The sequence below is a fragment of the Alternaria burnsii genome (assembly GCF_013036055.1).
Source record: "Alternaria burnsii strain CBS107.38 chromosome Unknown 698, whole genome shotgun sequence".
NCBI classification, from domain to species: domain Eukaryota; kingdom Fungi; phylum Ascomycota; class Dothideomycetes; order Pleosporales; family Pleosporaceae; genus Alternaria; species Alternaria burnsii.
In genome coordinates, this window is record NW_024066111.1 from 1052617 (window position 1) to 1070500 (window position 17884).

The following is a 17884-nucleotide window of genomic DNA, read 5'->3' on the forward strand; positions in this document are numbered from 1 at the left end:
TTCCCATCGATAGACGAAGTTTTACTTAAACGTTGTCATCAGTTGTGTGCAGGTATAACATGTTTGCAGTTGTTACTGTGAGAATAGCACACTGATTGTGAATGCCGAAGCTCGGCCGAAATTCCTTCATTACACGTTGCAGACGGACTTCTATGATTCGAAGCGCTATCCAGAACGCCATCGATGCTAGAAACAAAAAAGAAGCCCATGGTATCATATGTCCTTTCCTCCCTGTAACACCTTGTTGAAGCATGCATCCATGCCTAGTGGAATCCCTAACGCCCAAATGCACCAACGCAATAGAACTTCATTACGAAGATGAAGATGCAGAGTCGTCAGCAGCAGGCGAAAGCGCCGCTCCACCAGCACGAAGGGCCTTTACAGCAATATCAACCTCGTTGGTCGCCATTTTCTGCCACTTCTCTCTCGTATCTTGGTCTGCCAGTGCGTCGGCACCAGCTTCACCAACCTTTTCGTACAATAGACGTGACACATCGCGATTGACGTCTGTATACTCTTCTTTCGTGACTTCTTTCTTCAGATATATAGGCTTCAGAACGGCTGTGACCATGCGTTGCAGCTCAGCCTTGGTAGAGTAGGAAAGTGCGGGGCGGCTCGGCGACGAGTCCTTTGAGCGAGGGGGACTACTAAGGCCGACAGAGCGATGTGCGAGCCTGCGGCGGCCAGGCCGATCGTCGTCTGCAGGGGAATATGGCGAGTATGTTGGCGATAGTTGTTGGTATTTCTGTACAGGCGATGCGGTACGGGTAAGGTTGAGAGGCGGCGGCGTTGTCATCCCCGGGGGTTTCTGGTAGACAGGCGACAGACCCGGCGATGAATGCTGGGGAGAACAAGCGCGCTCCACAATGATGCGCCGCGGCTGTGGGGCGGCGATCTCCTTGTCGCGCTCAGCGAATCGGTCAACCTCGACCTCTTGAAGTAATGACTGAAGAAAGCCCGGCGCAGGAGTGGAACTTTCACCAGCTGGAGCCGCGGGTGGTGACGACGCAGCTGCAGGGGCATGCGTGTTAGTCGTCGTGTTGCGACGTGCAGCAGCCGATGATGACTCTCCATTGTCTAAGTGCATACGAGTTCGAGGGCGCTTGAGCTTGCGTTCAGGCTTCTGCTCGCGAGGCTCAGAGTCAGCAGGCGAAGAGTCGACAGACTTGCGCTTGCGTCCCCGTCGGCTACTAGTGCTCGCCACGCTAGGGGTAGGGCGCGCGTCACCCTGGGCGAGTTGCTCACGCGCCTTCTCAAATTGATTCCATGCACGAAGCTCTTCTTGTGACTCGGGGTCTTTTGGTGTCTTTGGTGGTTCATGATGAAGCGTTCGGTTTGTAGGTCGCGCAATGGCGTTGGAGTTGCGCCGACGACCAGTTATGATGTTGTCAGCAGCGGCTTGAAAACGATTGCCAGCTCCTGCTCGCCGTGCTACGCGCATGCGCTGCTCCCATCTGATGTCATCGCGGCGTGTGACATCAGATTGGTTCTCCGACTGCTCTTCCTCGTCAAAGGGAAACTCAATGTCGAACTGCAGTCGGTCCCAGACGCTCTGCCAGACCCCTACCCATTCATCAGGGGCATGGTTGTGACGTGGTACACGGCTTCGGCCGTTGATCCAGGCAGCGGGACCCCGGACCGCTGGTCGTCGTCGGGACGCAGCTTCCAGCAGGCTAGGATTCTCAACACAGCCCTGGCAATACCAAGGCCCACGAGATGGCATCCGATCAAGACCAGCGCAAAAGACGTGGCAAAGCTGCTCGCAGCTATGGCAGTACATGAGCTGTGATGCGTCACCGAACTCGTCGCAGACCATACATGCGTCATAGCTTCCGTCATCCTCCAGTGTGTAGTCGTCCTCAACAATCATAGAAGGATCGATATCGGCGACTTGTTTTTTGTCTTGCACGGTATACTCGGATAGCTTAGGTCCTGGTAAAGTGTCAGTTGGGATTCCATCTCAACAGCACCGCTTGATGCAGCACGGCATTATGGGATTGGATAGAGTTCGTGCTGAGCTCGACTGACCATTTAGCCAGTAGCCAGGCTACTACCAGGCAGCAATAGCAACGTCGCAACCTCAGACTCCGTAACATCCAGGACTGACATACCTCCAACGCGTACGCTGAGCTCGACCATGTTGAAACTGGCTCGACATATCGGGCAGCTATTCGCTCGTTCAACCCAAGGCTTAAGGCATTCGTTGTGCAGATCGTGGCCGCATGGCAGTAGGTGTGCGACTAGTTCGTCTTCTTTGGTTGACTCTACAGCCACCATCTTGTTCTTGGCATGGGGTTGGGAGTCGCCATCAGCGCCATCCTCAAGCGGTTTGGTCGCAAGCGATGATGCGGTGGCGGTAGGGCCGTCGTCGTGGGGGACGAGATCGCCGAGACAGACTATGCACGTCTCGGCCATTGATGTGATGTTTGAAAGTGAAAGAGCGGAAGTACTGGTCGACGCGATTCATAAGTTGGGAAGATGATCAAGTCGAGAGAGCGGGGACTGTGGTTTAAGTAGCGGACGCTAGTGGCTTGGCCTCGCGGTCACCCTGCAGCAGCCACACACTCCTAGGCAGTCGCAGCCAACCCCGGAAACCCGTGATGTTTTTGAGAAAAAGGATGCCCAAGTGGAGACTAGTTACTTTTGGTAGTGTGAAGTATGTATCGAGTTCGTGGATCTGCTGCTAACACTTCGTAAATGATCAGTCACTTTTCGGGCTTACCTCACCACGTGTCAAGGTTCCTTGAGTAGTCGTCCGAATGACTGGTGAGGCCACCAAGCTGCTACTCAGAATGCGAATACATTCCAACTTAATCGCTCTGCTATCTCTTCGCTTCTCGATCGCGTCAGATGCGCTTGGGGCATGTTTATGACTGCACCCTTGGCCTGAACGCGCCTGTATCGTTCTCCGACCTGCATGTATGAGAGTAGATGAGGTGGGAAGGTCGGACACATCAGACCGGATAGGCTGGAGATGTGAACGGGCTTTTCCTCGTTGGGAACTGTTACTATGGGATACACCGATAAGATAACGACAGCTGCCGCATGTGGTGCTCTTAGCCCGAACGCTTTGCCTACAGTATACTGCGTGTTCTTCTCGCTGCAGACATTCTTTTCTTCCAAGAACGTCACCCATTAGTACTCAACAGAAAGAGGAAGAACATTTGACGAACGCGTCGCAGCACGGAATCTGGCGCTGCCAAGGACGGTCGTTGTATGTTCTCCACCGCGTGCGAAGACTACTCGAGACTTCCGTATTGTGGGCAGACAGTGTATGGCAATGTAGTGGCCCTTGCATTTCTATGTGTAGCGTCTCGCGCAGTTCTGTAAGCCCTGGGCGAGGATACCGCGCGACGCGGGCGATCGAGTTCGCAGTGCGGCTGCGGCGGCTTCTTGCAGGCAGCTACGTATCTCTTGGGCTCAGTTCCTCGAGTTCCCTATCCGATTTTCACATTAGCGATACTGCGCAGTATGTACATATCGCCGAAAGCAGACCGCTTCATCCCACGGTCGCGCCCTTCCACCGGGCTTCCCAGCCTTCGTGGATGCGTTGTTGGCGGCCGATTGACAAATTCAGAAATACGGCCCAATCGCGCGATCAGAATGGAACAACTTGTGTGGAGGCCAAAAGGCGATAGCGGTGAGAAGGATCAGTTGTCGGCTTTGGAGGGGCATTTCTCAAATCTTGGAATCCAGTGTCTGCTGCCAAGGCGCTTGGGTCGCTTTGAGAATAGTGTGCGATCACACTGTGATCTATGCAAGGGCTTACTCTTTTTGTAGTAACGACTGTCAGCAGTCAATATCAAGGTCTTGAATCTTCCTGTGTCTTGCAACACAGCACTTGCGAAACTCTGTTTTTTTCTGCTCCAGTTTTGTTGTGACTTACATGTGACAATGCGGAATCTGTCGCGCCCGCCGGCGACTGCCAGCCGCGGGATGACCTCAGGCATACCAAAAGAAGGGTCTTGTCCGAGTCGCGTAGTATTTGATGATTAGGAATTCCCCCTAGCTACAGCCACACCATCTCCTGATCGATATTCTCTCGTCTTGTCGTCTTTTCTCTCTCTCAATCATACACGTATAGCGTCATGGCTCAGCAATCACGGGAATACGAGCTAATCTTGCTGGGGGCGACGGGTTACACTGGAAAACTTGTTGCGGAATGGGTCACCACCCATCTGCCGGACGATCTGAAGTGGGCTGTCGCAGGACGTAATGCGAAGAAGTTGCAGGGCGTAGTTGACGAGCTGACGAAGCTGAGGCCAAATCGCAAGCAGCCAGGTATGTGCGCTAGAATCTGCGTTCCAAACATGTGACAGACGAGGCTCGGGATGGAGCTAACGAACACCAGCCATCGAGACATGCGAGCTTGAGCGTCAGCAATTGGAGGCTCTTGTCAAGAAGACGACACTCATCATCACGACAGTAGGCCCCTTCATGCACTACGGTGAGCCTGTCCTTGCCGCCTGTGTCAACAATGGCACGCACTATCTGGACTCTACTGGTGAAGTGCCATGGATCTACGACATGGTCGCCAAGTACGATGAGCTTGCGAAGAAGAACAAAACTATTATTATACCCGAGTGTGGTCTCGACTCCGTCCCTGCGGACATCATGGCGTATGTGCTCGCGCGGGAGGTGCGCAAGCGCCACAACGCCCCCTGCGAGCGCGCCATCATGACACTGTACGACTTCAAGTCCGGTATCAGTGGCGGAACATCCCTCACCATGTTGGAGCTCTTCAAGAAGTACTCTCTCAGCCATCTCGGAAAGTCAATGCACCCATACTCTCTGTCGCCCGTCAACGCAGACAACGTTGTCGCATCACCATCGGGAAGCTTTCCGTACAACCTTTTCGGCCTGCAAACCATTCCCGAACTCGGAGGTATTCAGACGACTGGACTCATGGCGAGTGTCGACGTGTGCATTGCGCATCGCTCATGGGGTCTGTACCAGTCCTCCGGTGACAAGACACTACAGTACGGCCCCAAGTTTCGCTTCAACGAGTACGCGCGTGCACCCAATCTGTTCTTCGGTTTTGCGCAAAAAGTGGTTCTTACCTCAGTCGCTGTTCTGCTTGCCATTCCAGTAACGCGCTGGTTGCTTGAACCTCTTCTCAAGGTGGTCATCCCAAGCCCTGGTCAGGGACCGTCAAAGGAGAGCATGAAGAAGGACTTCATGCACTACCGTGGAGTTGGCAGTACCGAAGATGGGAGGAAGGTGATTGCGAACCTTGAAGTCGCGCATGGTGGTTATGTTGCAACAGCAATGACACTCAGTGCTGCTGCTAAAGTTATCCTCCGGGGCAGGCTGGAGGAGAGCGAAGCGGGAAAGCTCGGAGGTGGCATCCTGACACCTGCGACACTAGGAGATCAATATGTGAAGACACTGAACGAGTTCGGTATGAAGATCAGGGTAGACGATTAGGTTTACCCAAAAGATCGTTCTATCACAATCTCTCTAATTTACTTGTTTTTGACATCAGCAAGCCTCCAATCATTTCAGTTGCCCATTGAACGAAGGCTATGTCGTTGAATTCCTCTTCAATGAACCTATCATTACATACCTAGTTACTGTTTCAAAAGACGAGTCTCATCTTGCTACCTTCACAGATTCTAGTTTCAATGTTGCTCCATGCACAATTTCTGTCTAGATTCAATGACGTGGTCGTAGTAAGGACCCAAAACGTTTCTGGATCATGTACCTTGGCTTACTGCCAACCCTCACTAGACCGTCTTCGTTGCTTCCTACCTCCACTACGAACGGAGTTCTTTGCAGCCTTACTGTCAGCCTTGTGACTAGAACGTATCACATAAAAATATTAAATACTGCCAACTCACGTCTGAAACGATATTACCATCGCCTACTTTCATAGTCGCGCCGATATGTGTTTGCACTTCATCGAGGTTGACCACAGGAATCCGTTTTCTTGGTGTGGTGCCCTTGGGGGTGTTCGGATACAAGAATTAGTTTATACATCTGCTTCAAGGTTTTGTGTCTGAAAATCCAAGGCAGAGATACGATTGCATGGAAACGTGATGGAGGTGTACCGAGGCTATCTACTCGTCTTCGTTTGCAAAGGTACCGATAGATTTCCATTTTTGGGTGATGTTGTCAGATATGCTTCAGGCAGGATTTCGATGCCAACCCGCTCCATATGGCTCTTGCAATTGGTCTCAACACGAAATAAGAATCGCTTTCCGTCCATCTTTAGGGGATGTATCTGAGCTGATCGATCTAGTTGGACTTTGCCTGAACCGAATGTATTGCACGCCGATCCGGGGGTTACTGTACTTAGGCATTCCTCATGGAACTCCAGCTGGTCTTCTCCGAAGTCAACAATACCTGCCGACTCCTCTTCAACATGATAAACACTCAGAAAGTCTGATAGCATTTGGCTGGTTTGCAATAACTGTTTCTGTGACTCAGAAGATTTCAAACTCATCTCTAGGGCAGTACATGCATGATTCAAAATAACAACAAGGGTATGTCTTACTGTCACAATGTCGGTTCCACACCACAACTACGGGAGCATAAGACATATACTCGAAAAATGACCACGTTTCAACGACTCCACACAAGCAACTATACGAAGCCTTTCCTAGCAGTTACTAGTCGTATGTACCCTCCTCAGTGCCGTATCGTTTATTACGTAGACAAGGAGGTAAAGCGATATTCACATATTGGTAAAACCAACCAGATACTCTTCGGAGCTACTACTAAGATCCAAGTGCATAGTTATGACATGTAGGTAATAGCTTCATGTAATCCTAATTTTGGGGACAGGTCCTCCGGGGTATCAAATACTGGCAGCACTTGCCTTCATCTCACTGTGTTTTCTACAACATCAGATGACCACAGTATGGCAAAGTAGATTCGCATAGCTCTGTCACCTCAAGCCTCCCCGTTTGTCTCCTTCTTGGTTGTGCTGTCTTCCTTCTGCTTTATACCGCCTGGTCCCTGTTTGGCCAGCGCTTCAATCATCTCCGCGACTGCAAGTGCCTTTGTCCGGTTCGTTTCTTCGTCGGCAGGATCCGAGAGAGTATCGAGACCACCGAAGAGCCAAAGTTCTTGTAGGTCGCGTACGAGTGTCGATATGCCTTGGGCCGTTCTGATCTATGGTCTGTTAGCATCCAGTGTGTATGCCGGGCGGATCCACACGGGTCTAGCATAACCAAACATCCGACGCTGGTGGTGCAAGTGTGAACTGACCAGTGCGGCACTTTGCTCTCTAATCAATAACTCCCTTTGTGCAGACGTTGCATAGTCCAATGCAGGCGGAAACTCGGTTCTCGTATCGTCTTCTGAGTAGTCGGTCGCATCTTGCATCTTCACAGCACGGAGTATGGTTGAGAGGTAACCGTCACCACCCCAAGGGTCATCTTTGCGCGTGTCTATGATGGAGCCGCATAATGCTTCTGTCTTGGCTGGGAAACCGTCAGAAGGCGTTCTACTGTGAGCATAGCATCGCGGTAGAGAGTCGGCGGTCAACAAAGACGAATGCGTAGCGGACTTACCGAGAAGTGCCTCTTTCGTCCGCTCCGAGGGATTCATGGCGGGGTGGATGGAGTTGGCGTGGAGTGAGTTGCGGAGCTTCGGGAGTGAATTCCAGCTCGATCCAGTGGCTTATCGATAACGCGCGTCGCACAAGTTGTGCAAGTTTGCCCTGCATGTAGCGCATGTGATCGCCATCGTGATCATCGCGGGGATTCCGTGCCGAAAGTAAGTAGGCCTCGGATTCGCGTCAGAATCCAGGTACTGAAGATGCACATCCCAAAGTTCCGGTTTACGGTTCCGAAAGCCTGAACATTATAGCCTCCGCAACCCAAAACCTCGGCGTCGCATCGCGCTATTGATCGACCCTGGGCATGACGTCCTCTAGGGGGCCCCCGTGTGTCGCGAATCTGGGACCGAAGAATTTATCCATTCTTCCCTGGTAATAGTGTCATGGACCCGGTACCTGGTAGCAACGCGCCATGTCAAATCGGATTGCGGGTGCCTGTTCACCTGCCCCGGTGACGGTGACGACGTCAAAAGCTTGCTGAAGACGAGTAAAGGTTTAGCTGACAATTTGTCAATTAGTTGTACATGGGGGTGGCGGGTCGCGAGCCAGCAGACGAAGAGGCTGACTTTGACGTTCTGTGGACGTTCGGCCGTTCGCGTAAACGAAACCATCGTCACCAGCACGGATGATCGTCAGGAACGGCCGCCATACCCGTCTCCACCTGATGCCCATTGATTTTGGAGACGTTGTACATTGCTTCCTCATCGTAGAAATCCAGAGTCGACGATCATCGCATGTATGGCCTGCTATCATGGTTACTGGGATAAGCCGTCTCACCGTACGCCCGTGGTGCCGGCCGCAGATAGCAACCCTGCATCCGAAAGCCACGTTCCTGGATCACAATGGCTGGCTGGCTAGGCTTGTAGACCCGGGTGCGCCGCACCTTATCGCGCAACTACCACTTTTCACTAGCCTGTTTGACACGGCACAATGTCCGATTTCTTGTTACAGGGCCAGTGGAGCGCCGACTACTGCAGCTTGCTGTATTGCCGACCAGGTTCGGAGCCCGTCCCGTTTGTGGCTGGTGGCTTGCATAGGTCGAACAAGTATTGCTTCCAGAGAAGTGGATCTGCATCGATAAACGTGCTTGAGATGCATGGGAGGATCCAGGCGAGGCTTGTTTCGTCTGAGCATACGAGAGAGATAAGGCAAGACGTAAGATGAGTGATGTCGTAAGATTATCATAATTGATGTTGCGGACTAATTGCGTAGATTTGCAATAGACCATGCTCAGTAATGTCGTCTGCTGAAACACATGAGAAAAAAACGCCAAAACTCCTGCGCTATTTGTGCCCCTTTGAACGCTCAAATCCTTCTCAATCGTCATGTGAAAGCAAAACAGTTTCAGATAGCAAGAGTCATTCCCAAGCGCCGTGCTGCCAAAACCCCTTGCACAATATAGGACAACGCTGAAATGCAAAATAAAGATGTTCTGTGATATATCGGAGGCCGATGGCATGACATACGAAGGTGGAGTCATCATACTGAGCAGAGTATACTGCGTCGAGAGATTGTGTGCCATGAACTCCGACTCTTGGCCCGCTGTGATGTGGATCGCAAAATCGAGGGAGGGGGCTGAGATACAGCCGGAGGTTCCGAGATATGCTTCCGCTTTGCGAGCCTAGCTTTCGATGTTTCTGTAGTGATAACTCGCACCATCTCGTCGTTATCGTCACCGCCGTCTTTAGACTCTTCGGACTTGGATGTGCCTACGTTGAGCATTAGTAGGTATGTGTGAGAAGTGTGAGAAACGCTTACGAGAAGAAGCTGAAGTACGTCTGGATGTGTGGGAGGAAGTCTCTGCAGAGTCTGTACCTAAGAATTAGCATACTTCTCTAGAACCAACGTCTTCCTGCTTACCGTCCGGAGACGAAACATTTGACAAGGGACTTCGTCTCATCGTCATGGAAGACCTTCTGCTCGCGGTCGGGCGGGGTCGTGGACGATAGCTCGCAGCGGGCGGAAAGGCTGGTAACGTCGGTACTGGAGGTATGTCGTCTGGAAGTTGGCGTCCTTTGGTGCTGTTCTGTCCATCTATCTCCATCGACAGGCGCCGAATCACAGCATCGATGGATAGATCTTCACGACTCTTGGTCCTGTGACTGGTGGGCCGGTTGGAGTTTGGTGTGACGCCGCTCCTGGCGCGCAGGGCTGGGTGTATGAGGTCGGACGAATGGTCGAGTTTGCGTCGTACTGCTTCAGGCAGTGGCTGAGTAGCGGTTCTGCTCCTTCTCGCAGCTTTGATCCGGGCCTGTAGTTCTTCGGCGGCAACTAATTTGGGTTCTGTAGTAGGTGCAGTTTCTTTTGCCAGAGGTTTGGAAAAGTTTGGGTACGGCGCAGATGTGGGTCTCGGAGACTTTGCAGTAGCAGCGGGCTCTTTTTCGTTGAATGTTGCTGGTATACTCTTGTGTTTCATGGAAGTGGACATCATTGGTGGTTGATGATAATTGTGGTGCAGTTGTTGAGACCCAGTGTGAAGTTGTTTGTGGAAAGTGTCCTGCCTCTGGGGTAGCCAGCGCAATCTATAATGGATAATTATGATTTCCCAACAGACGGGCGGGAGAGGCACTTGCGTAGCGTGGGAACTGGGTTTCCGTCCATGCGCCGTTGCTTCTAGCGCTTCAGATGCAGATCCCTCTGTGAGGCGCAGCTGCTGAAACTCGAAAAAGGCTAGCGAGCGTTGATAAACAAACCCAAGTTGTTTAGCGACCTCCGACACACCTCAGCTCCCGTATACGAGCACCTGAGTCTGGCCTCTCAACATGCCACAGACGGACGAATGCGGCAATGGTCGCGGACCATGGCGCGTTTTCGTAAGTTGGTGATTGGCCTCCCACGCTATCATCGCCATACCCTGGAAGACTAAGGCTAGACCTAGTGCCGGTGCATCGAAGTGTGCCGTGTCTATAGTTAGGATTGTCAAGACTGGTAGAATATATGAGGAGGCGTCCGCCTAGTTGATGGTTCATTGAGTTCGTCGCAACGGTGACAGTTCGCGCAGGACCATGGGCTTCAATGACGCGTCTCAGGGTTTGTCGTTGGCGTTGCGGACTGGGACGTTTGAATATGGGCGACTCAGGCCACCGGCTGCGTGGAAGCATTGTCCCGCATCGCGCATACTTGTGGCTGTCGGTCCTGCAGTTGGAAAAGCACATTCGCTCTATAAAGGAATACAGCGTATCAAGAGTCGAGACTCGCCAACTAACCGTTTGAAGATGGATATGACCCGTTTGGTGGCTATCGAGGTTATCTGGAGAGAATGGATTTGATCTCATGAGAAGGAGTTGCCTCCTAGTAGTAGTATTAACTGGAGTTTAGTTGCAACTCAGATAGGAATTGGCAATACGATGAAAGCGGAGGGAGAGTCCGATGCTGGTCAAATGAGCCTTAGTGTAGCTACATCGACGGGTGCCTCAAGATGGCACCTTCAGTCTGCAGTCAATATCTCGCTTGCACAACGTACACCCATGACATCTTCCATCTGAAGCTGGGATAGATGATGAACAGCACGTGACGGTGGGGCGAACGAGCGCGCACTTGTTGTCTGACAGACGAGAGCAGCATTATAGTGGTGGCAGGTATAGGTGTCGAGTCATGTGCTTACGATAAGCACAGCAATCGACCGATGTTTTCGAGATAGAAAATGCTAACATTAGCAGTCGATCATCCATGGAGTTTTCGGTCCTACTGAGTGGGACAGTTGGTTGATGGTACCACCAGCCCACTGTTTCCGATGACAGGTGTCGAAAAGTCGTGATTCGCGACTTCGCCCATGCGTGGCAGGATCTCAGTAGAACGTGGATGAAGGCATCGTATACTGTGCAGCAAGCGCCATGAAAGGACAATAAAGCTCGACAGAGGGCACAGTAGACGTGGTGTTGAGTGTGGTTGTGCCAAGAAGATTGCGTCAGTGAGGCCGTGGGCAAGCGCGCATTCCTCGGGCTACCCGTCATACGAGGCGAAAGCTGCTGCACTCATTCACCCCAACCTTGGAAACTAATCGGGCGACTGCATACCTTACCCCGCAACATCTGTTAGATCGCGCACAAACATCGCAGCCATCTCCAGGGTTCAGCGTGGTGTTGAGGCTCTTGCTGCTGCCGCCGGTCTAGGCTCTTATCGATATTCGCATTGCGCTCCCAAGCTAGTGCATGCACTGTGCCCAAGCCCGGCCCTGTGCTCTCCCGCTTCGACTTTGCGACCCACGACGCGACTGCAAAGTGTCCGAGGCTGATCACCATCACCCTTCCCGTCACGCGCCATCGCGTTATCCTCTCCACTGCTGCGCGCGCAGGGGCTTACCCGTCGACACACCTCTAATCGCGCTGCCGAGCTCTGCGACAGCCCGAAAGCGCTGCCGCGCCTCCTAATCGTCATCCGCCAGCACAACACCCAGCCGCCCCGATCACCGCACCCCCGACCTCCGCCCTATCCACCGCCAATTATCCCCTCCACACTGCGCAAACGATCGCGACAGCCCGCCTGCCTCCGGAGGGTACACGCCCTAGCCGGAGAGTGTCGACACGCCGCCGCCGGCTATGGCAAACGTCGCTCCGCCACCTGCGAGTGAACGAAAGCGCGTCAAGGTATACGAGCTCAAGAACAATGACTGGTTCGATCGAGGCACTGGCTTCTGCAAGGGCGTCGTAGCAAGCGTATGTTTCCCTATGTCTTGGACCGTTTGGGCGCCGTGTTTGCGCAACTCCCGCTATTTGACCCTCTGCAAAGGCTCGAGGCTGACTTGTGCGACTGCAGCAAGAGGAAGCGAGAATTGTAGTCCTATCCGAGGACGACCAGTCGCGACAACTGCTCGAAACGCGCATTTCCAAAGATGACGGCTACCAGAAACAACAGGGTATGCGCCCATATCTTGCTGCGGGAAGACATCAGCTGAACACTTGCAGACACACTCATCGTTTGGACCGAGCAGAATGGCACCGACATGGCCCTCAGCTTCCAGGAGCCAGAGGGCTGCGCCAGCATATGGTGAGCCGGAATGCCTTGCAGTTGAAGCCATGTGCTAATACATAACAGGGACTTTGTGAACGAAGTCCAATCGCGGCTGCAAGCACTCGCTCAGGGTACGTGATATCAATCGCGCCTAGCTTCAAGCGAGCTAATGCTGACATAGACGATGGTCTTTCAGACGACATCGATCACATTAGTCCCATATTACTCCCAAGTCCCGATCTTGGCAACCTCCACGAAATCGAGAACCACATGCGCGCTGCCAACTCGACGCCGGGCGGTCGTGAAGCCTTGGCCAAGTTCATACTCGCCCAAGATTACATACCGAAACTCATCCCACTTGTAGACATGGCAGAAGATCTCGAAAGTGTCTCGGACCTACACCGCTTATGTAGCATCGTGAAGATGCTCATCCTGCTCAACGACACCGCCATCATCGAATACGTTGTAACAGACCCGGTGGTTTTGGGAGTCGTTGGGGCATTGGAGTGTGAGTACTGGTCTCTGCGACCTCCCGCATGGCTTGCTGACATCGCATAGACGACCCAGACTTTCCTCTGCACAAAGCCAATCACCGACAGTACCTTGCCGACGAATCCAAGTTCAAAGAGGTCGTACGGATAGAGGACGAGAACATAAAGCGGAAGATCCACTACACGTACCGACTTCAATACCTTAAGGATGTTGTTCTTGCGCGCATCCTCGACGACCCTACGTTCAGCGTTCTGAACTCGCTTATATTTTTCCACCAAGTCGATATCGTCCAGCATCTCCAAGCGAACGGTCCATTCTTGAAGGAGCTTTTCAGCATCTTCTCTCCGAAGGAGCAAAACTTGGCAAGAAAGAAGGACGCAGTGCTGTTCATTCAGCAATGCTGCGCTATAGCGAAGAGCTTGCAAGCGAATGTGAGAGCGCAGCTATATCAAAACTTCATCAGCAGCGGCCTGCTAGAAGTAATCCAATTTGCGCTCAAGCACCAGGACGCTTCGGTTCGTGTTGCGGGAACCGATATACTCGTGTCGCTGATCGACCATGACGCGCTGATGGTGCGGAGCTATATCTTCAAGGCTATTCAGGAGAAGTCCAAGCCGCTCACCGATACCTTGATCGAGCTGCTCCTTATTGAGGTGGACCTTGGAGTCAAGGCGCAGATGGCTGATGCGATCAAGATTCTACTTGATCCCAACGCCAACTCGGCTTCTATAGAAGCGCTCGGGCGGACGAATAGTGACTTCCTTGCCAAAATGAGGGGACAGTTGCCGTCCATACCCCAAACAGACTCTTTCATACAGAACTTCTACGATGAGTCGGCGAGGAAGTTATTCCAGCCTCTCAAAGACCTCGAGGGCCGGGAATCAAGTGAGTGGTACTCTTCATTTCGTTGCCTTTTGAACTAACACAACGCAGTGGACGATCTATCGATGCAAGAAGTCTCACTATACGCTCACCTCGTTGAAGTTCTGTGCTTCTTTATTCGCCAGCATTCTTTCCGTAGCAAATACTTTATCCTTTCAGAAGGTCTGGCGGTGCGGGTTGCCCAACTCATGGGTTGCCCAGAAAAGCATCTGAAGCTCAGTAAGTCTCCCAGGGATTGCTTCATCCCAATTTACTAATCTTTATTAGCCGCGCTGAAATACTTCCGCACTGTACTTGGCTTCCACGACGAGACGCATAATCGACAGATCATCCAACACGAACTTTTCGAGCCGATCTTGAAGATACTCTTCGATACCATGCCTCGCGACAACCTCCTCAACTCGGCATGTTTGGAGCTGTTCGAATTCATCAGGCGCGAGAACATCAAGATGATTGTCCAGCATCTTGTTGAAACATACAGAGAAAAGCTACAAGACATTACCTACGTCGACACGTTCCAGAACTTGATACTCAAGTATGACCAAAACCATGAACCGGTAACTACCCAAGAGATGGACAATTCCTTCACAAGTGTGGATAGCGATACACCTGCGCGACATGCTACTGCCATCAACGGTGGAAAGTGGGGACAAGGTCTGAAGGAAGTGGACCCAGATGAAGAGGCTTACTTCAATACGTCAGATGACGAGGACGACCATCTGTCTGGAGCTGGAAAACTTGCCATGAACGGCGCATCGCCGGTGCGACCTCTCGTCAACTACCCAGATGACGATGCTGACGATGCCGACATGGACGATCTCGCAAGCGACGTGGCTGCCTCTACTCACAAGATTCCAACAACTCAAACGCCAGAAGAAGCTACGTCGCCAAGTTCGACATCCGCAGGATCGCCACCAGAGCGGATATCGGAGAAGCGCCGACGAGAGGAGGACGAAGAAGACGAGCTTCTTGCAAGCATCTCCACCTCTGCTGGACCCAAGCGACGCGCTTCGACGTCTAGTAACGCTAGTTCTGGGAGTCTGCGGAGTCTGCGTAGGAAGTCGCCCAATGTGAACTCCGGCAAGGACAGTGGTGGGACGCCAAAGAAGATTTCATTGTCAATACCACTCAAGAGTAGTGGTGAGGGTGGCGAAAGCGAATAGTATCGTATGTCTCCGCAACAGTGAGCAACAATCGAGCATGTGGAGGAAACCCGTATTTCTGCTGCACAGCAAGCCTTAAAAGAACTCAAAAGATACCCATTGGAAACTCGGCAAGCAAGAACGACGTTGTATGAAAGGGGTTGTACGGGATTTTGCTTCTTCATGCAAATGATTTCAACCGGGTAGCGGCATTGCAAAGGTGTAATTATCGGCGTTCTGTGTCTTGGCCATTTTCGGCGAGTGGCAGGGTTTCGGATTGGGCATGATGGGATGATGCAGCGCTGCGTGTCGTACTGTCAGCGTGTGTCTTTGGTGTTGGATTTTCGTGTGCATGAACAAGGGCAATCAGCCTGTGTATTATACCTCGAGTCTGTACGAGAATGTGAACTCGTGCGAAAGTCACACCGGTTCCTGCTGAGCGTGACTTGACGGAGACTGCTAAAGAAATATGAGGATGTTTTGACCTAGGTCTAGCAACGTGGTACGCTCTAGCGGAAATGTTCAGCCCATAGGGCTGGATCACGTTCTCTCGCGTTGTCGCTAGCGTGATCGTGGCCCCGCATGCAACTAATGCAACATCCCACGTCAGGCATTCATACAGCTTACATCTCGATTTCACGATCAAGCTTTCGGTGGTCCAAATTTGATCGGCGGTAAAACGCACTACGCCATGTCCGACGATTGCCCTTCTACCAAGCCAATCAGCACGACATCGAAGGAAAACTCAGCTGCTCGCGATACAAACGTCTCTGACATGCCACCAAAACCTCCAACTCTTACTCTTATCCTCGCAGCCACACCGAATCTTGGCATAGGCAACAGTGGAGGCCTGCCATGGCCACAGCTCAAGAAAGAGATGGGGTTCTTCGCACGAGTGACCAAGCGCACGTCGCCTTCTACATCAACAGAAGGCGTCAAGAAAGTGAATGCTATACTCATGGGCCGCAAGACTTGGGAGAGCATACCACCTAAATTCCGTCCCCTGAAGGATCGGTTGAATATTGTCATCACCTCAAACCCTAAAGAGTTTATGAGTAAACTAGACAAGAAGAGCGATGTGGAAGGGCCAATGGTATGCTCTAGCGTATTGGACGCATTGTCACAGCTTGAAAGTCAGCAAGAAAACAAGTTGCCAAGCTCGAATGTCGAGTTGGACAGAGTCTTTGTCATCGGTGGAGCAACTATATACAACACGGCGCTGGAGCTTCCACAAACGAAGCGAGTGCTTCTCACAAAGATTCACAAAGAGTTTGAGTGCGACACTTTCTTCCCGATCAACCTGGACGAGACGACGATATGGAGGAATAGTAGCAGAGAGGAGGTGCAGAACTTTACTGGCGAAGAGATCCAAGAAGGTGGAATTGAGGAACAGGGTGTCAAATTTGAGTTCTGCATGTACGAGCGGGAGTAAAGTCAGTCAAAGTGAAAGCGCAGGAGATTGCCTGCAGCAAGCTGAACGATTGACAGCTTCACGTGTTTGCGTTCGAGGCGAGGAAAGTGCAAAACTATGAAGGAGACAAGCGCACTCACCTCCACCACGCTAAGTGGCACAGATAAAATATCGATTGTGTCGTTGACACTCTACTCATCCAATTTCCTTCTATTCTCAACTGAAATTACTCACAACCAATATGTCGCAGCAAGGAACACACGTGCAGCCTGTATGGCTTACGTTGTGGCAGGGAAGTACGTATTTGTCTCCAATATGCCAGGCAAAACATCAGCTGACTTACACATTGAGATCCCCTTCTCTATCTAGCCATGAATCTTTCGATGTCAGTCAACGCCGCTCTCGTCACATTGCTTGTTGTCGCTGTCTTCTCTCAATTTTATGACACGGTCTGTCTATGTCTAGCTCGCTACACTCGCCAAACCTACGGGTACATCCTCATCGACGACAGACTTGAAACCCCAGAGTTAACTCCACGACTACTCTCATCACTAGCTCGTACTAGCCGTGATCGTCGCTCTATGATTTCGGCGAAGCCAGTGTTCAATAGCCAATTCTTCATCGGCGTACAGTATACCATCAGCCTACTTGTTGTTCAAATAGCGCGGGTTATAGCATCTACCTTTGTAACCGACCGCGCTGTTCGCAGGCAATGCATGCGTCTGCTAGAGAAGGGCTTGGAGTGCTCGGCTGCAACACGTCATCACGAGTGGCTTAACATCCTAGCTGCTATTGGTCTCTTGTGCTTCATCCGAGGGTTTCAACTGCACGTTGATCTTACCAACCACCAGTTGCAGAACGGCAATTACAGCCCAGGCTTCCTTTCTCTTTACAACAAATGGCGACGGATAACCCAAAGACTGCTTGCAGCGCCCATCGCTGTAATTGTCCTTCACTCGCGTGTCCCGAATGATGAGTTATGGAAGCACGCCAGGCTGCTACTTATTCAGATCGCTGCGTCAATCGGCCTCTTCCTAGCTGGCAATATTCTGTGTCTACTTGCTGCGTTCCCAGTAAGTATTCTCATTCCTCGACGTGCACGGTTCAAAATGGCTGACGAAATGTAGGACGTACAGGGCACTATACGTGCATTAGAGGTATCGGGGCTTACTGGAAAGACAGAAGTGTGAGCGTGGGTTTTCGGGAAGAGAGCCCATGTATATGAATGGCGAAAGCATGGCTAGCAGCATGTTTTTCCAGAGAGCAGACATGAGCTCGGACTATGCAAGACTTTGGGGTACTGAGATAATACAGGATATTTGAAATCCTCATAAGGAGAGTTTGTTCCGAAGGAAAGACTGCAGCTCACATTCAGATCATCACCAATGAAGCGTAGATAGTACCTTTTGACAAGTTGCATTTAAATGTGTGTCGCCACGCCAT

The 17884-nt window shown here is 51.7% G+C and overlaps 8 protein-coding genes across 8 annotated transcripts; 3 read left to right on the forward strand and 5 right to left on the reverse strand.

Annotated features, from left to right (window-relative positions):
* Positions 1–310: 310 nt before the first annotated feature.
* GT037_004517 (phd and ring finger domain-containing protein) lies at positions 311–2415 on the reverse strand (the record flags this gene model as incomplete). The annotated part of the gene is made up of 2 exons (XM_038929564.1): positions 311–1932; positions 2112–2415. The coding sequence occupies 2 exons, from the start codon at positions 2413–2415 to the stop codon at positions 311–313; spliced, it is 1926 nt and encodes a 641-aa protein (XP_038787836.1).
* Positions 2416–2787: 372 nt separating this feature from the next.
* On the reverse strand, positions 2788–2955 carry GT037_004518 (uncharacterized protein; the record flags this gene model as incomplete). Its single annotated transcript, XM_038929565.1, has 1 exon — positions 2788–2955. One exon carries the CDS (start codon positions 2953–2955, stop codon positions 2788–2790), a length of 168 nt encoding a protein of 55 aa, XP_038787837.1.
* A 1133-nt stretch (positions 2956–4088) lies between these two features.
* Positions 4089–5427, forward strand: GT037_004519 (saccharopine dehydrogenase; the record flags this gene model as incomplete). Its single annotated transcript, XM_038929566.1, has 2 exons — positions 4089–4281; positions 4352–5427. 2 exons carry the CDS (start codon positions 4089–4091, stop codon positions 5425–5427), a joined length of 1269 nt encoding a protein of 422 aa, XP_038787838.1.
* Positions 5428–6894: 1467 nt separating this feature from the next.
* On the reverse strand, positions 6895–7554 carry GT037_004520 (actin-binding cofilin tropomyosin type; the record flags this gene model as incomplete). The annotated part of the gene is made up of 3 exons (XM_038929567.1): positions 6895–7116; positions 7213–7427; positions 7518–7554. 3 exons carry the CDS (start codon positions 7552–7554, stop codon positions 6895–6897), a joined length of 474 nt encoding a protein of 157 aa, XP_038787839.1.
* A 520-nt stretch (positions 7555–8074) lies between these two features.
* Positions 8075–8317, reverse strand: GT037_004521 (uncharacterized protein; the record flags this gene model as incomplete). The annotated part of the gene is made up of 1 exon (XM_038929568.1): positions 8075–8317. The coding sequence occupies one exon, from the start codon at positions 8315–8317 to the stop codon at positions 8075–8077; it is 243 nt and encodes an 80-aa protein (XP_038787840.1).
* A 726-nt stretch (positions 8318–9043) lies between these two features.
* Positions 9044–9992, reverse strand: GT037_004522 (uncharacterized protein; the record flags this gene model as incomplete). The annotated part of the gene is made up of 3 exons (XM_038929569.1): positions 9044–9273; positions 9323–9373; positions 9425–9992. 3 exons carry the CDS (start codon positions 9990–9992, stop codon positions 9044–9046), a joined length of 849 nt encoding a protein of 282 aa, XP_038787841.1.
* A 2110-nt stretch (positions 9993–12102) lies between these two features.
* On the forward strand, positions 12103–15051 carry GT037_004523 (uncharacterized protein; the record flags this gene model as incomplete). Its single annotated transcript, XM_038929570.1, has 8 exons — positions 12103–12219; positions 12320–12419; positions 12469–12550; positions 12599–12645; positions 12696–13022; positions 13073–13891; positions 13940–14107; positions 14156–15051. 8 exons carry the CDS (start codon positions 12103–12105, stop codon positions 15049–15051), a joined length of 2556 nt encoding a protein of 851 aa, XP_038787842.1.
* Positions 15052–15721: 670 nt separating this feature from the next.
* Positions 15722–17631, forward strand: GT037_004524 (dihydrofolate reductase; the record flags this gene model as incomplete). The annotated part of the gene is made up of 4 exons (XM_038929571.1): positions 15722–16458; positions 16519–16737; positions 17151–17514; positions 17569–17631. The coding sequence occupies 4 exons, from the start codon at positions 15722–15724 to the stop codon at positions 17629–17631; spliced, it is 1383 nt and encodes a 460-aa protein (XP_038787843.1).
* Between the last annotated feature and the right edge of the window lie 253 nt (positions 17632–17884).